The 18,479-nt window shown below is 40.6% G+C and overlaps 1 protein-coding gene across 8 annotated transcripts in view; it reads left to right on the forward strand.

Moving 5' to 3' along the window:
* KMT2C (lysine methyltransferase 2C) overlaps nt 1-18,479 on the forward strand; it is a 302,840-nt gene that overhangs the window by 165,248 nt on the left and 119,113 nt on the right. For all 8 annotated transcript variants that reach the window (XM_053260171.1, XM_053260176.1, XM_053260175.1 and 5 more), the window contains 4 exons: nt 1,966-2,678; nt 8,910-9,029; nt 15,328-15,444; nt 17,559-17,660. In XM_053260171.1, coding sequence (XP_053116146.1) covers nt 1,966-2,678; nt 8,910-9,029; nt 15,328-15,444; nt 17,559-17,660 — 1,052 coding nt within the window. The remainder of the gene's footprint in view (nt 1-1,965; nt 2,679-8,909; nt 9,030-15,327; nt 15,445-17,558; nt 17,661-18,479) is intronic.

Raw genomic sequence — 18,479 nt, forward strand, 5'->3', positions numbered from 1 at the left:
TTGGGTGCTTCTTCCCAAGAGCTGAATGCTTCTCTGCATCCTGCTCATTCCAAGCAGTAGAATGAGATCTGGTTATTTTAGTAGACTTAAATTCAGTAGAAATTAGTGAATTTCTATTTAGTTGGCTTCCTATTGTTCTGAGTTTTATGTTGCTTTTAATATTTGTTTCATGAATGTTTTGATTGCCTTTTACTGTTTTATTATGTGCTTAGACTGTGCCTTTTGATTTGGAAAGGTTAAGTATTAAAAAAAAGTTCTAATAAGCAAACATATGTGGAAAAAAATACCAATTAGAAATGCCACTTGAGGAAATGCCAAGTTATAGGATCCCCAAAAGTGTAAACAGATAACAAACATGAGGATTTCATGTGAAGCTGTTGTCCAAAGCAAAAATAAATAAATGCTGTTAGAATGTCTCTTTATATGAATGCATTTAACTATGGGCTTAAGTGGTTGAGAAACTAATCTGTAGAATTGGTTTAATAGTTTTGTGTGGCGTTCATATTCTCTGCAGCATAATGAACAAAATTATATTTAACTACTGAATATCTCAGGCTTAGGTGAACAGTAATAATCAAGCTGCCTAAAAGTAGTTTTGCATGCACAACTTCATTCAGAAGATATTTTGATGATTTAGTTGAAGAAAATAATTGGGGACTTTTAGTTAAGATGCAAAAATCAGTGGTGGGGTAATTAAATTGATCTTCTGAGCCTTCTTGGGTTAAGATTTTGATGCTGGATGCCTTGGTGAAAATACCCAATCAGGGTGTAGTAGCAGTGAAAAAGGGAAATTCCATGTTTGGGTTTATTGGGAAAAGAATAAAAAATAAATCTGTCATTATAACACTTATATGGTCAGTTTCAGTTGGAAAACTGTGTGCCGTTCTAGTCATCCCATCTCAAAAAGAGTGCTGCAGAGTTGAGAAATTTTTGTTATTTTTATTATTTTATTTATTTTATTTCTGTGTGCATAAAAGGGCAGCCAAAATGATTGATGGGTTGGAGGAGCTTTCCTATAGGCAAAGTTGAATGCACTCTGGACTTTCATTTAAGAAAAAAAAAGATTGCCATGGTGGGGCATGGTGGAAGTTTTTCACTGCATCAAAGAAATGGGTAGAGAGTAGAGTTGCCACATTCGGAGAGGATTCTTGGACACACCTATCAAAACAAGTGGTGCAAATGTTAAAACCCTACCAGGATTTGAAAGAGTGCTCAGTAGTGGAGTTTGGCAGTTGTTTCATACATGTTTTCCTTCTAGCATTCTTTGTACAGGAGAGAGTTAAGTGCTCGTGTCGTTTTTGGGAGCAGTAGCTTGTGGGTGGAGCTTCTTCAGAGCTTCATCTTTTATGTTGTAACAAAAGACAGTTGTCTGTTAAGGCCTATTGCTCCTGTCATTTTCTCCTTCTGCTTCACACAGGAGATATTTCCTGTTGGCTAAGAGGGGCCCTCACAAGACCACAAGTGTTGCATCAAGCAATGAGGGTTCTAAAAAGAACTGGTACCTCAGTAATTCCACTAGAGAAAAGGGGGCTCTCTTCTTTCCATATATTTCATAGCTAAACCCAGAGGCCTGCCACCACTTTTGCTAACTCTCAAGACAATCCAGAAAGAAGGAGAAATGGTTTACTGAGTGATATATAGATAGCCAACCAAGCCATAACTTGGGGTCACCCAACAAAATTTATTTGGCAGTTGATCGGTGATGGCTTTTAAAGGGAATGAGACAAAGTTACTGAGATATATTTATGAACACCTATTAGCCATGATAGCTAAATGGATGCACGACTATGTTAGAATATCTTCAAAGCTTGAGGCTAGCAGTACTAAACATGCACTTTCCCCGTTTTCGGCGGTGGCAGGGGGGCAGGAATGAAACTCTCATTTCTCAACCAGTTGAGATGCTTTCATCAGTGATTTTATAATTTGAGATTCAAATGAAATGTCCTCCTTGTTTCCTTGTTTTAGGCATCTCACCAAATGAAAAGAATGGTGAGTTGGAAACACAAATTTCTGATCATTTTGGTACAGAAGAAATGGAAATATCTACTAAAAAGACTCTTGAACTTCATGGTAACCTTGCTGACAAAGAGGTGAAAGAAACAGAAAGTATTCCAGATATAATACAGCAGGCATCAAACAAACAAATGGAGGAAATGAAACTATCAGGAAAAAGCACTGAGTTCTTGGAAGTGTCTACAGAGGAATCTCGGCTTCTGCCTGTGACACCTGAGGACATAGCAAAAACATCAGAAGCTTTAATTTTGGTCAAGAAGGAGAGAACCTCCTGTAATAAGGAAGAACAGTTAGAGACAAGAGAAGTATCAGAAGATGCAGAAGGAGGTGACACTCCCGAAAATTATGAAACATCATCTCTCCCTGCAAGTGAAAGTTGTGCAACAGATACTTCACCACTGGAAGACAAATCTTTAAAATCACCAGCTGAAACCTATTCTTCATTTCCATCTTCAGTTGAAATAAACAAGACCAGTGTGTCTTCCTCACCAACAGCTTCTTTAGAGTTAGGCTCTTCACATGACCTGATGCGTACTCAGACTTCATCGCTAGAATCCTCTGCAACTCTTCCAACAACATATGTATCTCTCACTCCAAAAATTGGAATGGGAAAACCAGCTATCACCAAAAGAAAGTTTTCTCCTGGGAGACCAAGGTCAAGACAGGTGAGCATATGTTACCAAAATCTGATAATTCCCCCCCCCCCTTTTAGTAGTTCAGAAATTGTTTACCTTTAAGGATGTGTAGCATTAATAACACATTTCATGATCTTCATCAATCCACAATGGGGATTGTCAAATTTCTGTCAAAGGAGTTCTTTCTTGGAAAAAGTATGATTAGCTAAACTAGGATAAGATTGCAAAACATGTTATTAGTGCTACCCATATCTATCTATCTATCTTTCTTGTTTGGATTCAGCATGTTTCTGATTTATTATTATTATTATTATTATTATTATTATTATTATTATTATTATTTTATTAGAAGTTGGCACCCAGTAGACTTACAATTATTATTATCTTAGTTCTCTTTGTTACTGGTTTAATACAGTTTTGTATTCTAAATTACTCTCTCTCTATATATATGTATATACACAGGAGGCCCTCTTTATTTTCAGAATAAAGAAACCTTACCCCTTTGGGAATCCAGGGGTTAGATTCCTTAACCTAAAGAAAAAGGCCCAAAAAGTGGAAATAAGAGGAATAAAGCACAACACCTTGCTCTCCTGCAAAGCCCGCCAAATCCTCCAAATGTTCACGTGGAACATTTTTGGTGGGGGTGGGGGGGCGGGTAAGCCACAAAATGGCTCCGTCCTGCAAGATGGCAGCCAGAAATGACACTGGAAGTCATTTCCAACCACTCAGGAACCACAGTTAGGAGAACTTTGCATAATTTTTTTACACATGGATAAAGAAACTGGATCTCTAAGGCCCCTCCACAGATATGTGAAACAGTGGTCTTTGGATAATGGGGGCCTCCGGTTTATATTTTCTATAATTTATTAAACTATTTATTGTTTTATTCGGTAGTACTCATATTTGTGTTTCTAGTCAGTTTGAGTACTATCCCTCTTATTCCTTACTGGATCACTTGAAGCTGAGGCAAGTCCTCCAATTGGGATCCAACAGCATTGCAGCAAGTCAAAGAGATGGGAGGAGGAAATTGAAGAAAACTGTCACCCAGCCAATGCGCCTCCCCCTCCCTCAGAGGCCCAGGGACATTTGTCCCAACTTTTTCAATTATACTTATGCTCCTGGGACCAGGCTAGGTGCTCATTTCAGAAAATAGTTCTTACTGAAGTTCCACTTAATTGATTTCAGTAAACAGTACAGTTGATTAGGGATGTGCCCGAATCATTTCGGTGCCTCTTTGAGGAGGCACCAAAATGATTTGACTCCCTGTGGCCAAAACATTTTGGCGAGGGGTTCATTTAAAAGGAGGCAGGCAGGTCCTACCTGCCCCTCCTGGAAGCCTCTGCTGCTCCGTGCTGCCCCATCACAGCACTGTTCTCAGAAAAGCATCCCCATGAAAATGGCAGCCCCTAACAAAACCTCTTGAGTAAGTAGTATGTACTGTTTTAAGTCAGAGCTTGCATACGTAGAAATTACCTCATGATTATCCAGTGTCGGAGATGATGAATGCAATTCAACTAAACCTGAGTATGCATAAATATGAAACTTGCTTTCTTCAATCTGTTCATGGAGGGAGATTATAGGGGAACATACCTTTTGGAAGGTAGAAGTGCATTCTAGATAAGCATTTAGAAAGACCATGCTGTACAACGAAACATATAAGTATATTTTTGAATGCAATCAGTTTGGACTATTTTTTTTAAGCTTTTGTTGAAGATTCTCAAAATTGTCACCAAAGTGAAAACTATGTTTTTCAGTTATAATTCTGATATTTGATATCTTTTTCTGTGACTGATCTTGTAAAATCGGGAATGTCCTGCATGACTTACAAAATTATGACAAAGTAGAATTATTTTTCAGAATGCTCATTAGCAGCTAGTTTACAGAAAAACAGTTCTTTTGCAATAATGGAACTTGATGGGCTGAGTCTAAAGGTGTCATTCTGCATGCAGAAGTTGTCCTTGGCTCACAGAGGACTGCTTACACTTCGTAGTAGAATGTTGCATGAGAAAAGTGAAACACAATTCTTGTGGAAGAATCAGTACAACCTCATTATTATTTATCTATCAAATGTGTAGACAGGTGAGAAGTGACTGGCCCAGAGTCACCCAGCTAGTATCATGGCTGAATGGGGATTTGAACTCAGGTCTCCCCAGTCCTAGTCCAGCACTCTAACTACTACACCACACTGGCTCACACCACGCTGGTATCTCCTGCAGACCTATGCTGATGTTATATATTCCTTTGTTAATTAGTTAGATGAGTTGTTCTGAGGAAACTGAAGTTTATTTTAGGGTAAAAACCAATTACTACCTGACCTACCCCCGCCCCCAAATCAAACTTGTTTCTCACCAGTTGTATTGCATTGTCATTAATCAAAGTCAACGTATTTCCTACTATTGCTCTTCTTGTTTTTGAGAGCTTCCTCTGTAGATATCATGTAAGAGGTCCTAAAAAGATGCTGACCTGCTGCATCTACAAATGTGTGACCTCCCTGTGTTTAACCTGAACTTTTTAACTGCTGGGACAAATATAAGAAAGATTGTTAGAGTATATTTAGGGTAAAATTCCTTACTACATGTATTAAAGTATAATCCTACCTAAGAATACAACTGGGTTTTTAGTTACAGGACTTGTGTTCTCTTATGTATCTTATTGCTGATATAAAGATACCTAAAAGCTTTGGGGCCTTCTTGCCAGTTTAAACTCCTAATTCACTACCTCTGTTCTCCCTTACCCCTCATCTTTCACATATGAGAGATACTTACATTTGAAATGATTTTGAAAGAATAAGGCTTCCTTTATCCTTTCTAATGGTGATTGTCACTTCTCTAGAATGAATGAACAGCTTGTTACTTTCAATATGTGAATTATATAAAGACTACTATGGTTTGGGGGAAGAAGAGAAGACAGTTTTGAGATCCTTGCAGATGGCATCACTGAACCTGATCCTCCATCTCCACCTGGGGAATATATTACAATTCCTAAATATTATGTACATGTGAAGAAAACTCATATATACTCAAATAATCGCATGGAAATACCTGATAATGTTTGCTTTTGTGTGAATGTAAATTTAGTCTCCCTGGACTCCAAATTATATGGGCACTTATATGACATACATAAAGAGAACCATTACTGATTGCTAGGGATTTTCTTTTTGATACCTTAAGTATTTCAGATAATGGAGTGAAGATAAGTAATTACATCCTTTTAAAAAACCTAGTCCTAGTGTCATAGCTCTAATTAATTCTTCATTTATTTTTATTTTTCATGTTTTGTCTGCTGAGTTTCTCAGCATTTTTGGTTTGCAATTTTTTTAGATATTAAAAATTACACACACTCCAAGTCTGTAACTCCCCCCCCCAAACCCCAAATGGAAATGTAGAATAGTTTTATATGCTGTTTTCAAATGTCAGATTTCGACACCTCCAAGCCATATTTGGAAGGATTGGGAACAAGCCCTGTGCATGTGTGCTCATCCCTCCTCCCCTTGCATGTCTGGCTTAATTGACAATTTCTTGGTTTGATCATACCACAGTTTGCCATTAAGTCAGAACTAGCAAAACTGTAGTTTGAATGAGCCCTCTAAACTATGGCCTCATTCACACGGGCCAGAAGTTGGAATCTGTGTACGTCCAAATATGTTAAACCGCAGTTTCGCAACAAAAGCGACCTGCGTTTTTTCTCACCAAACTTTGAACCTTCACTTTGTAGTGAGTTTTGCTGCTCCAACCTGAGGTTTGAAGGTAGCCATGTTGCGTCCGAATGCAGATGCTGCCATAAACAGGGGTTCGTGCTGTTTTTGGAACCAAAATCATAGAGAGAGTGGCCCAGACCCACCCAGGAATGCGTCCAAGCACTTTCCCTGCCCCCCATCTCCACACTCCTCAAGCTGTTTCCCGGCAATAAGGGCACCATCCCAAGGGAAAAGTCACAGCCATTGAAGGGAAAAGTCACACTGTAGGATGCCCACTTTCCACTGTGTCTCGTGTTCTCCCTCTGACATTCCGAAGATAAAGGGGAGAAGTAAGTTCACAAGCACGTGCAGTCGCGGTGGCTCCATAAATGGGGCAACCCGGTTAGATCGCTGCAAAGATAACATATGGCAGGGCAGTGATACCTGGAGTTGGGTTTAAAAGGCAGCCCACGCAGGAATGCTTGAGTGACTCTGCTTTATTTTTTTGTACAATAAAGTTGGGGAAGGGGGCCTTTTCCTTGGGTGAAAGCATGCAGTCTCTGGTGTTATTCATGAGAAGAAACATCCAGCAGGAGCAGTATTGCCTCCAGTCACAGGAGAAATTTCTCTTATGTCATGAGGATAGATGCTGATCCAGAGTGAACTGCTCTCTCATAAGAATGAAAGGTCTTGGAGAGACACATGCATGAGTAGAACTGTTGTGGGGTACCCAAGGATGGGGCAGGATGGTTAATAATGTGCGACAATGCTCTTTCTCCCAAGGACCACTCTCTCATGAGAGTGAAAGCCCATAGAGACATGCATACGGGCCGGACAGTAGCTGCTGACCAGCCTGTTTGCTCAACAGAAGCAATACCTTTTGCTGTCCTGGTGACTGCCATGAAAAAGCAGTCCAAGCAGTCCCTCCACCAGGGTGGTCATCGATTGGCACATATCCATGTTTGTTTTTGCCCGGTATGGTTATCCTACTTTACTAGGATCATTGATCATTGGGACTCCCCTCACCTGCAATTTCCCATGGCAGCCAATCTGCATATGCCCCAGTGCCAGTCCAAACCCAGGAAATTTGAATGAGAGTAAAGATCTATCCCCGGTCCCGGTGTCTCCCTAGTCTACCCACCCAGACATATGGAGTGGCCACTACTCCCAAGGAATATGAAGGGGTTGCCTGGAGAGGGGTGGGTCATGGTGTATAAGTTCTATTATTTACCAGAGAGAATGAGGGCCCTGCACAAGCAGGGCCCACTTGATTCTCATGACTTCCTCATGAGAGCACAGTCTGACAGAGACCCAATGGTAACTGAGCCTCTTGTTCTCCTCAGTGGTCTGGCCCTCTCATGAGGGCAAGCTGACATGGGGGCAGGAGTGTGCTTGGGTATTCTTGGACTGCTTTGCTTGGGTCTGCCATTGCAAGAGCATCCTTTGTCACAGTAGATCATACTCTATGTATATGAGGGATCCTTTGCCCTCCTTCATATGCATATTCACTTGGGAAGTCATCATGATCCCTTCCTGGAGTAATAGAAAAATTTTGCCCCTTTGCATCCCCCCATTGCCAGTAATTGTGCTTATGCAAGACTGTTTTGCTGCAGGGTTCTTGCGAGGGTGGCAATGTAATTGCCATCAAGAGAAGGGCTTGTGTGCCATTTGAAGGGATTTAAATGCCTTTCCCCTGCCAAGGGTGGGCGTTGCATTCTAAAATGGCATAATTGCAAAACGGCACAATTGCCCCTTTGAAGATCATGGCTAACGGCTGCCACCCTGGAAATGTTCTAACACCTTGCCAACTGTCTGGTGCTGTGAGTACTACAGAGCTTGCTGGGATGCAGCCTTGGCAGACCAGGAAGAGGGAGTGGATCCCCTGCCTGGAATCAGAGGTTGCCAGGATATGGTTGAAAGAATGTCTGCGATGCGATTCATGGTTACAAAAATTAACCTCAGGTTGGTCTACCCACAGTTTGCCGTTAAGTGCAAATGCGACCAATGACAAAACAGGATCATGTTGTGGTTTGCCAAATTGTTTTAGAGAGCTAGCTCACAGTTTGCCAGTTTGGACATAATGGCATCTGAGATTTGAGCAACCCAAGAGATATTCTCTGAAACTGGATGTGGAGTGGGTGAGAGGAAGAAGGGCATGAGTACAGAACTTCCCCCCAATTTTTCAAGCTTTCGTTTGGAAGAATGGAAAAGTCGCATCTGAATGCAGCCGCCATGAAAATTGGTCCATGATCTCCAAATAGTGTGTCTTGGTTTCGATTTCTAGAGATAATCCACTTCTAAGTCATAGTCACACCATCTGTTGATCGTATCAAGCAACCTTTTATTTTTCAACAGTGTTTACCTTATTTATTTTATGAACTTTTTATCCACTTTGAAATCTGATGTTCATCCTGTATACATTAGGCTGAAATTTCTCCAAGTATGTCCATGTGTTTGTGAAACTGATTTTTTGTGTGTTCCTGTATGTGTTTTGTTTTCAGAACTTTTAATTTGTGTTCTTTTTATTTTATTTTATTTTTTGGGCTGAGTTTTATGCATCTATTTTCTCACCTGACATATCCTAGGGGGCTTGGAATGCCCATAATACAGTGAGCCCACCTTCCTGGTCCCCAGACATTTCAGAAGGTCGGGAAACTTTTAAATCCAGACCGCTACCTGGCAGTGCCATATGGAGCATCAAAGTGGTAATTTATCTGTATTTATATTATTGTTATCCTTTGTTATTTTCTGTACTAAAAAAAATAAAAATGAAAAATCCCTGAAGCACAGATGAATTAACATGTTATCTCTTAACTTGCTTTTTAACATTAGAGTACTTGCATTATTTTTAATCCATGTTGTCTCTCCCAATACATAGGATGCAATGATATTGCTAAGACTTTAAAAATACAAAACAACACACATTGTTAGTTCCTACTTCAGCTGTGTGAGGTGCTTAACCGCTTTGGCTCTGAGTAGCTGACGTGTCCAAAAGAAATCCCAAAGTGTGCTGGAAATAGAGACCTTTAAAAGTTGAGTTAGTTATGAAACAATGATATATTACCATCTTTGTAAGGAAATTTAGCTATCTCACTCAGGCCTTTTCTGCATCTATGACTGGGCTAGATAGTATGCCCTCGGTTATCATCATTGTCATTTAGTTGGGGCCTGAAGCCAAGGTAGGCAGAGCCTCATAAATATGGTGTCCAGAACATCCAATAGTTTTCACAGGTTTTGGAGGTTGCCCCATCTAAGAATGTCACAGAGAACTGCAAATCATCCACTTTTGTTTGCAAGGATCCATGACAATTTGTTTTAATATACAATGTTCTTCACCTTTCAGGATAAACTAGGATTATCGTTGATAAAAACATTAAGTACATAGAATTGTAGTGGAGGTGGGGGACAAAACACTTTAAATGTCAGTAATAGCATAGCAACTATACTATTGTTATTGCAGTATGTTCTTCTATATGTTTCACATTGTTTTTGTTTCCATATTTTATTGCTACAGCATGCTGATTTGTTACTAAATGTGTTGGCTTTTTTAGTCTTAAAGACTTAACATTAGTTCTGTTTTTTGTTTAGAATATATACGGCTATTCAACAACAACAACAAATTCTCAAAGCAGCTTGGATAGTAAAAGGAAAGAGAAGATGATTTCCTGTCCTTAAGGAGTTTACTGTCTTAAAAGACACACATAAGAACAGCTTTGCTGGGTCAGGCCCAAGGCCCATCTAGTCCAGCATTTTATTTTTGCACAGTGGCCAGCCCACAGGAGATGAAGGCATGCCCCCTCCCCTGCTGTTGCTCCCCTGCAACTTGTATTCAGAGGCATACTGCCTCTGAAACTGGAGGTAGCATATAGCCTTCAAGACTAGTAGTTATAATAGACATGTTCTCCATGCATGTGTCTAATCCCCTTATAAAGCCATCCAAGCTGGTGGCTGTTGCCACATTCTTTGTCAACAAATTCCATAAACGAATTATGTGCTGTGCGAAGAAGTGTTTCCTTTTGACTCTCCTAAATTTCCTGCCCATCCGTTTCATGGGATGACCCTGTGTGTGTGTAGTGTGTGTGAGAGAGAGCGAACTTTCTATCCACTCTCTTCATACCATGCATAATGTTTATAAATCTCTATCATGCTTCCTCTTAATCTCCTTTATATGTAATATAAATTACCTAAAACAACAAGAGTAATGAACATATAGAGCTGGAGTACCTGAAAGAAAACAAATTAAAACTAAATGTTCCTTTTCTATCAGGTGCTCCTCCTCTATATGTCCATGACTCATGTTGCTCTAGATAATTCATATATTATACATATTACAGTGTTCTTTCACTTTTAATCCCCTATAAAAGTCATTTTTTATATTTCTTAGTTTCACTACCGTATGTCTCCTATGATGATTATTTTAATTATGGAATTTATACTTTATATATTTTATCCATTTTTAATTCATTTTGCAGTTTCTTGAAGAAGAGGTCTTATTGTCTCAAAACACATTGCGACTTGTTTCTATAAATAAACAGTTCTGCATCATTCTTTCTCCAGTTTTCATTGGTTTGGTGCCCCCGCCCACCACCTATGTGTATCTACCAGGCCAGAATGGTGCACATTATTCCAAATGTGACCACACCAAAAACCTACGTAATCGCATTATAATATCCTTAGTATGGATTTTTTCCCTTTCACATCTGTTTCACACAGAACTGACATTTTCACTGAGCTATACACGACAACCTAAGATCCCTTTCCTGGTTAGTCACTGGCAGCTCAGACCCAGTCATTGTATTGGTGAAGGTGCAGGATCCTCTCTGGGCACTCCCTTAAAGAAGCTCAGCAGGGTAGGCTGTGCCATCTTCCTCAGATTTTTTTGGACCTCTTCAAAGGGGCTAATCAGTTCATTCAGTTCTTGTCTGAATGTCAGGATGCGCTGCATGAAGGGGTCCATGTTCACTGCCTGGTCTGCCAGCTCTGAGGCATGCTTGAGGAAGCTGTTCAGCTTATCCAGGGTCAACTTCGCTGTGGCTCTGAAGTCTTTCTTCTCTTCATCACCTTCTTCTTGTTCACTGGATGATTTGATCAGGTCCTTCAGGTCTTGTTCTGTGAGCTTTTTAGGGAACTCATGTATACTTGGGTTGCGGTAGGCAAATCCACCCACAAGAATTCATTCACGTATATACAAAACCTCAGTTGACAAAACTGTGGCTGGAGAGGGATGACTGTAAAACGAAGTGCGCTCACTTCTGCAAGCCCTGCTCTAATAGTGGGACTGAGAACTGAATGGGGGAGAGTGACACTCTGATGGATAGCCATGCGGCCACTGTTTGAAGGTTTCCAGCATGGAAGAGCCTACCATTCCTCCAAGCAGTTGGTTCCGTTGTCAAACTGCTCTTGCTATTAAGACATTTCTCCTAATGTACAACCAAAAACTACCCTGTTGTAACTTACACCTATTAGATCTAGTCCTAAGAGCAGACCAAAATTTTTGTCCTTTTCTATGTGACACTCTTTTATTTATTTGAAGAGTGTTATAATCTCTCCTCTCCTCTTTTTGAGACTCAGTATACTTGGCTTCTTCAACCTTTCCTTACAACCTTTCCTTACTTCAACCTTCCCAATGCCCTCCTCTGAACCCATTCCAATTTGTGCTCCAAATCCATTCTTAAAGTGCAGTGCCCAGAACTGGACATACTACTCCAGATGAGGTCTGAGTAGTATGGAATAAAGTGAAACTATTGCTTCTCTTAATGCAGCCCAAAATCATAGTTGTCTTGACAGCTATATCAGATCTGACTCTTGTTCAGCTGGTGATTTACTACTCCCTAGATCCTTTTCACATGTACTACTGCCAAGCCTGATATTCCACACCTGTCCTATGTGCGCTCTCCCCACCCACCCAGCCCAGTGCAGAACTTTGCATTTTAACTTTTGTAACCTGCCTTGGGATGAGTGTTATGAAAGGTGGAACAATAAATACATTGATTAAAATGTTGAAAAGTACTGGGTCCAGAATAGAGCCCTGTGGCTTCCCATTGAAAGTCTCTCTCCAGTTTAAAAACATAGGAACTGCCTTACACTGAATCATATATTGGTCTGTCTGGCTCAGTATAATCTACACTGTTTGGCAGTAGCTTGCTAAGATTCCAGGCAGAAGTCTCTCCCAGCCCTACCTGGAGGTGCCAGGGAATGAACTTGAGACCTTCTACTAGGGATGTACAAACAGGTCTAAATTTGAACTGGTTCGGCTCGAAGGTTCAAACTGGAACCAAACAGGGCATTGAATTGGCAATGCCGATCCGAGTTCAAACCAAACAGAGCCTGGTTCTCTTTGAACTTGTTCGAACGGGTTCGAGCCTCCAAAAATGGGTTGGGTGGTAGGCACACATGGGTGCCAATTACCACCCAAACCCCTAATCAATTGGACACTCCTGTGATTTCTAATGATTTTTTGAAGATTTTTTTCAACTTTTGCATTTCTCCCATAGGGAATAATGGAGATTTGAGGATGCCCCATTCACCCCTCTTTGGGGGTTGCCTGGGCACCCCAAAGTGGATCTGGGGGCACAGCAGGTTGTGCCACAACTCCCTCCAGACAGCCCCAAGTCAGTGGGGTTCATGGTTTATTATATATAGATATAGATAGATATTATCCTCTTTCAACGCAATGAATAGGAGACCCTCCCTCATTCATAAGCAGAACAGTGTGTGACCTTAATTGTTGTGAACTATGAACTCAGAGAGTTCACAGCAATTAAGGTTACACACTGTTCATTCATTGCATTGAAACAGGCTAAAATATTTTTAAAATATATGTTCTTTAAACCATAAAGCTGCCTGGAGAGAGTTCTGGCACAACCTGCCATGCCCCCGACCCACCTTGCGGTGCCCAGGTACCCTCCAAATGGGTGGGAATGGGGCATCCTCAAATCTCCATTATTCCCTATTGGAGAAATGCAAAAATTGGGGGGGAGGAAATCTTCAAAAAATCATTAATAATCACAAGAGTGTCCAATTGCTTTGGAGTTCGGTGGGTGGTATGCACCCCTGTGTGCCTACCACCCACCCTGGGTTTGTGCCCCTAGATGCTCTGCATAGGGAATAATGGGCCAGTTCAAGTCCCCATTATACCCTATGGGGGAAATCCACCCCCACCCCCCAAAATCATTAAAAATTGTAGGAGTGTCCGAATGCTTTGGGGTTTGAGTGGTAGTAATAATATTATATACAAACCAAAGAATCCACTCTGATAGATATGAAAATCCCTTCATAGGGACTTATTGAGAGAAGTCATACAGCAACCAAGAATCCAATTTTTGGATTCTTGGTTGCTGTATGAGTTCTCTCTATGAAGAGTTTTTCATAATATTATATACAAACCAGAGAATCCACTCTAATAGAGACAAACTGTTAAGAGAGGCCAGAACTAAAAAATTCCGGTGGTGGGGGGAATCATCTATCCTACCAACTTGGGGCTGCCTGGGTGGAGTTGTGGCACAACCTGCCATGCCCCCAGACCCACTCCCCCCCAAAGGGGGGGAATGGGGCATCCTCAAATCTCCATTATTCCCTATGGGAGAAATGCAAAAATTGAAAATATCTTCAAAAAATCTTTATTAATCACAGGAGTGTCCGATTGCTTTGGGCTTCGGTGGGTGGTAGGCACCCTGGGTGCCTACCACCCACCCCAGTTTTGTGCACCTAGGCACAAAATAGGGAATAAAGTGTCAGTTCACATTCCCATTATACCCTATGTAGAATCTTTTAGAACCAGTTCAAATTGAGTTCGAATTCGAATCAAGCCCGGGGGGGAGTTGAGGAAAAACAAACCTACCCACACTGGTTTGAAGCTGGTTCGAATTCAAACCAAACAGGCCAAGCCAGTTTTGTGTACATCCCTACCTTCTACATGCAAAACAGATGATCTATCACTGAGCTATGGCCTCATCATTGATAAGGATTATTAATTAGCACTCTTTGAGGATGATTTTCCAACCAGTCTTAAATCCTTTTCATGATATTATCATCTGGATTGCATTTGGTCAAATTGCTAACCAGAATATTAAGCGTAAGTCTGTTAAATGCTATGCCAGAATCGGGATAAATCGGGTCCACAACATTCCCACAATACACTAAGCTAGTAACCTATCAGAAAAGAGATAAGTATATTCTGGCAGGATTAGTTCTTGACAAATCCATGCTGGCTTCTACTAATAACTACATTGTTATCTAGATGTTTAAAGATGAATGCCTCTTTAGTTAAGTTGCACCCCACCCCCCTGAAAATCACCATTATAATCCTCAAGATTCTGTTGCTTATAAATATAATACCTGTTGAGCAAATAACTTGAAACATTACATGTGTGTTCTACTGGACTCATTCCACAAATGTACCTGATTTCAACATGATCTGTTAAAAATTGCCGTAGGTACAGCAAATTAAATAGTATTGAAAATATTAGCTTTTTATTCTTTTTGTGTGTGTGTCCAGTATTTAGACCAGCATAATGTATATTTCTTTCAGTGTTGGTGAAAGTGACTCATGTACTCTCTTCAAGCTTGTCTAAGAAGGGTGCCTTTTGGTGGTTTGGTGAAGTTTTAAGCAGGGGCTCAAAAGTTAATGTCTTCCTGCCTCATTAAAGCCCATGTCAAGCAAGTACTGGTGAAGTTATACAGAGTGTGGCTAGTTTGACAACGAAGCCACTCTGACATTGGCAGGGGTAGCCAGTGAGTACATTCTATTGCAAGCACAATGCCTATTCCTTTAGTGATGGAATGTGAGCTCTCTGGGATGTAGGAGCATGGAATGGTCAGGTGGGGGAAGTTGGGTGGGTAGTTAGCAGCACCGACCACCTTGACCCCATTTAGTCACGCTAATCTGAAGCAGTAGTTTTTACTATTTATATAGTGCTGAAGGCCTACATTATAAGAACATTTTCATATTCAGAAAGAGGTCTTTCTATGAAGTGTCTAAATTTCTGACTTGACTTTAAATAGGGTCGTGGATCAGGGTTCCCTGGGAAGCGGAGACCACGTGGTGCAGGCCTTTCTGGAAGAGGTGGCCGAGGGAGATCAAAACTGAAGAATGGAATTGGATCTATCTTGACTCCAGGGGTAAGAATATGTAGGTTGTTTTATTTGATCAAGCAAAATGGGTGGCCTGTGTCACTGCTGAGAATGTATTTCAGAGCTGCCTTTCACTAAAGCAGGCCTAGCACTTGCCCACCTTTGACTTGTAGTCAAGTGGGTTTCTGTAATATCTGTCTAGCAGTCTCTTCCAGCCCTCCTCAGATCCTTCAACTGGTGATACTGAAAATGGAATGGTATTTGTGCCCCCCCCCAAAAAAAGTCTCTGTGATTGAGTTGTAGCCTTCCACAATCCCTGGATTCTCTATTTCTATTCAGAATTCAAAGATGGCTAATAGAAAATGTTTTGCCATGTTGTGCTGCTGGCAATGGCAATTTTTAGTAAAGGGAAAACTTTTAGACTAGTCTAAAAGAGGTCTGGCCAGAAAGCTGCTGTTATGATCAAATGAGGGGGTTCTTATTAGTGACCATGTTCCTGCAGATGTACCACAGATGTACTAGTCTTACTGAACCTGGTATGTGTTTTGAGGCAATTAAAATTTAAGAGATAGGTAGGAGTGGCTGCAGAAGCCATTCATTGTTTTTCTCAGTCTTGTTTTTACCTTTTAGAAATAACAGTTCTAGTTACAAAAGCTCGCTATGTGTGTTTTCCTGTTCTTTTTAGCCTACTTTCCAGTAGGTTTATGAGATCACCCGGCATTGTGTGTGTGTGTGTGTGTGTGTCCATCCTTATGTGTGTCCATCCTTATGTGTGTCCCCCCACCTTGCATCAAATTCACAATGCCTGGACACCTCAACCGTGTCGTTTGTGATGTCATCCACCCTGATCCAAGATGGCAGACACGTACAATTTTGAGGCACAAGTGGGCTAACTTGTGAACTGCTTAAGCAATTTGAACCAAATTTGCTACAACTGTAGGGATGCATTGGGACACCTCAATGGCATATTTCTGATGTTGTCTTCCACACCAATTCAAGATGGCAGACATGTAAATTTTAGAGGAGCAAGTGGGCTAACTTGTGAACTGCTTAAGCAGTTTGAACCAAATTTGCTACAGCAGTAGGGACAGATGGGGACACCTCAACGGCATAGATTCTTACGATGTCATCCACCCCAATTCAAGATGGTGGACACGTAAACTTTTGAGGCGCAAGTGCACTAACTTGTGGACAATCTATCTGCTCTGAACTAAATTTGCTAGTGCTGTATGGACACATAGGGATGCCCTAATGGTGTAGTTTGTGATGATGTCATCTACCTTGATTCAAGATGGTGGACATGTGAACTTTTGAGTCACACATGCACTAACTTGAGGACTGTCTGATTTGAACCAAATTTGGTACAGTTGTAGTGAGTGGCACACGGTTACACCTCATTGGTGTAGTTTGTAAGATGTCATCCATCCCATCCAAGATGGTGGACGCATGGACATTTCACGTGCAAGAGATCTAACTTGTGGACCTCTATTTGAACCAAATTTAGTCCATTTGTAGAGACAGTGAAAGGAAAGTACGCCGATTAGTTCTTACTAGAATAACTTGTTTCTCTACCCACTTTCCTGTGGCACTTGTTTGTCTTTCCTACTCTTGTGGGAGTGTTTCTTTATCTGGAAGACAAGTTACTCACAGCTTCCCTCCACTTATCTTTTTCCTTATCCATTCATATTCCTTATCAATTCATGCAACTTTGCTTGGTCAATGACCAAATAAACTTATAATTCATGCAACTTCATATTCAGAATATGTGCAGTGATTGTTGGAAAAGAAGAGTGAAAGTGGCTGTTGGATGTCAGGGTCATGCAGAGCCTGAAACCTAACAGGGCTTTGTTGAGTGGTGCAGGAAACTTGCTGTAGACTTTTCAGCATTCAGTGAAGAGGTGGATAAAAGATCTAGTACTCCTGGGGGGAAATTCACACCCCAGGCATGCAGCAGTGCATATCAGGACTTTTCTTTTCTTTTCTTGCTCAGTTTACATAATTAAGAAATTAATTATGTAATTAAATATTTTTCTTTCATTTTCTAATACATGTCTATATTTTTCTAAAGCTCAGAAATCTAAATTAAATTGCATAATGCAAAAGAGTTAAAATTAGTATTATGAAAAATGTCACATTTGTATTTCTGATTTTCTTTTTGGTAGGTTACAGATATGGACATTTCATATAACAAAGATGAGGAAGAAAACTCAATGCATAATACTGTTGTTCTGTTTTCTAGCAGTGACAAGTTTACTTTGCATCAGGTAGGAATGTTCATTTGCCTTTACTTCCTAGTGGAAATAATTAGTTATTTCTCGATTTCTTACCCACAAAATGAAAAATGTAGTGGGGATGCATAATTCTATATTTATATTTAGATTCTACCTTACCCTTTTTGCCATCAAACCTTGCATAGTTAAGGAGTTCTCCTCCTACTGTTAAGTGAGAAGTTTAAGCTAGGTAGCTGTGGTCTGTAAGCCATATATTTCTGAGTTTATTAAAACATTGATAGAGCATTGTATGCTTTCCACAGGCTGCTCTAATAGAAAAAACATACCTGTTTGGAGGAATTGAAGCTAGTAGCACTGTGTAGCTGCTGTCTGTCTTTCAGGATCAAGTTCCTGAATGCGCACAAGAACAGTAATCTGTCAGTTATATGGGCTGTATCTTTGCTTCGCCCCATGATTCAACATGTTAGTGACTATCTTTAAAGTCCTTATAGAGCCAGGGTTCAACACACAAGGGAAGTATCACTTGCACATTCCTGAAAAGTGCTCTCCCCCTTTTTTCAGTTGATGGGGGCACACACCTGTTGTTGAGGCAACAAGCCTATGTTCCCTGTCTTCTTGGACTGTACTGGTGGGCAGTAAAACAAGACATGTATCACAGTCAAACGAACATTTATTTATTTATTCATTTATTACATTTATATCCCGCTCTTCCTCCTAGGAGCTCAGAGCAGTGTTCATGGTTATTTTTATCCTCACAACAACCCTGTGAGGTAGGTTAGGCTGAGAGATATATGACTGACCCAGAGTCACCCAGTGAGTTTCATGGTTGAATGGGGATTCGAACTTGGGTCT

Source organism: Hemicordylus capensis, chromosome 6 (assembly GCF_027244095.1).
Source record: "Hemicordylus capensis ecotype Gifberg chromosome 6, rHemCap1.1.pri, whole genome shotgun sequence".
Taxonomy (NCBI): domain Eukaryota; kingdom Metazoa; phylum Chordata; class Lepidosauria; order Squamata; family Cordylidae; genus Hemicordylus; species Hemicordylus capensis.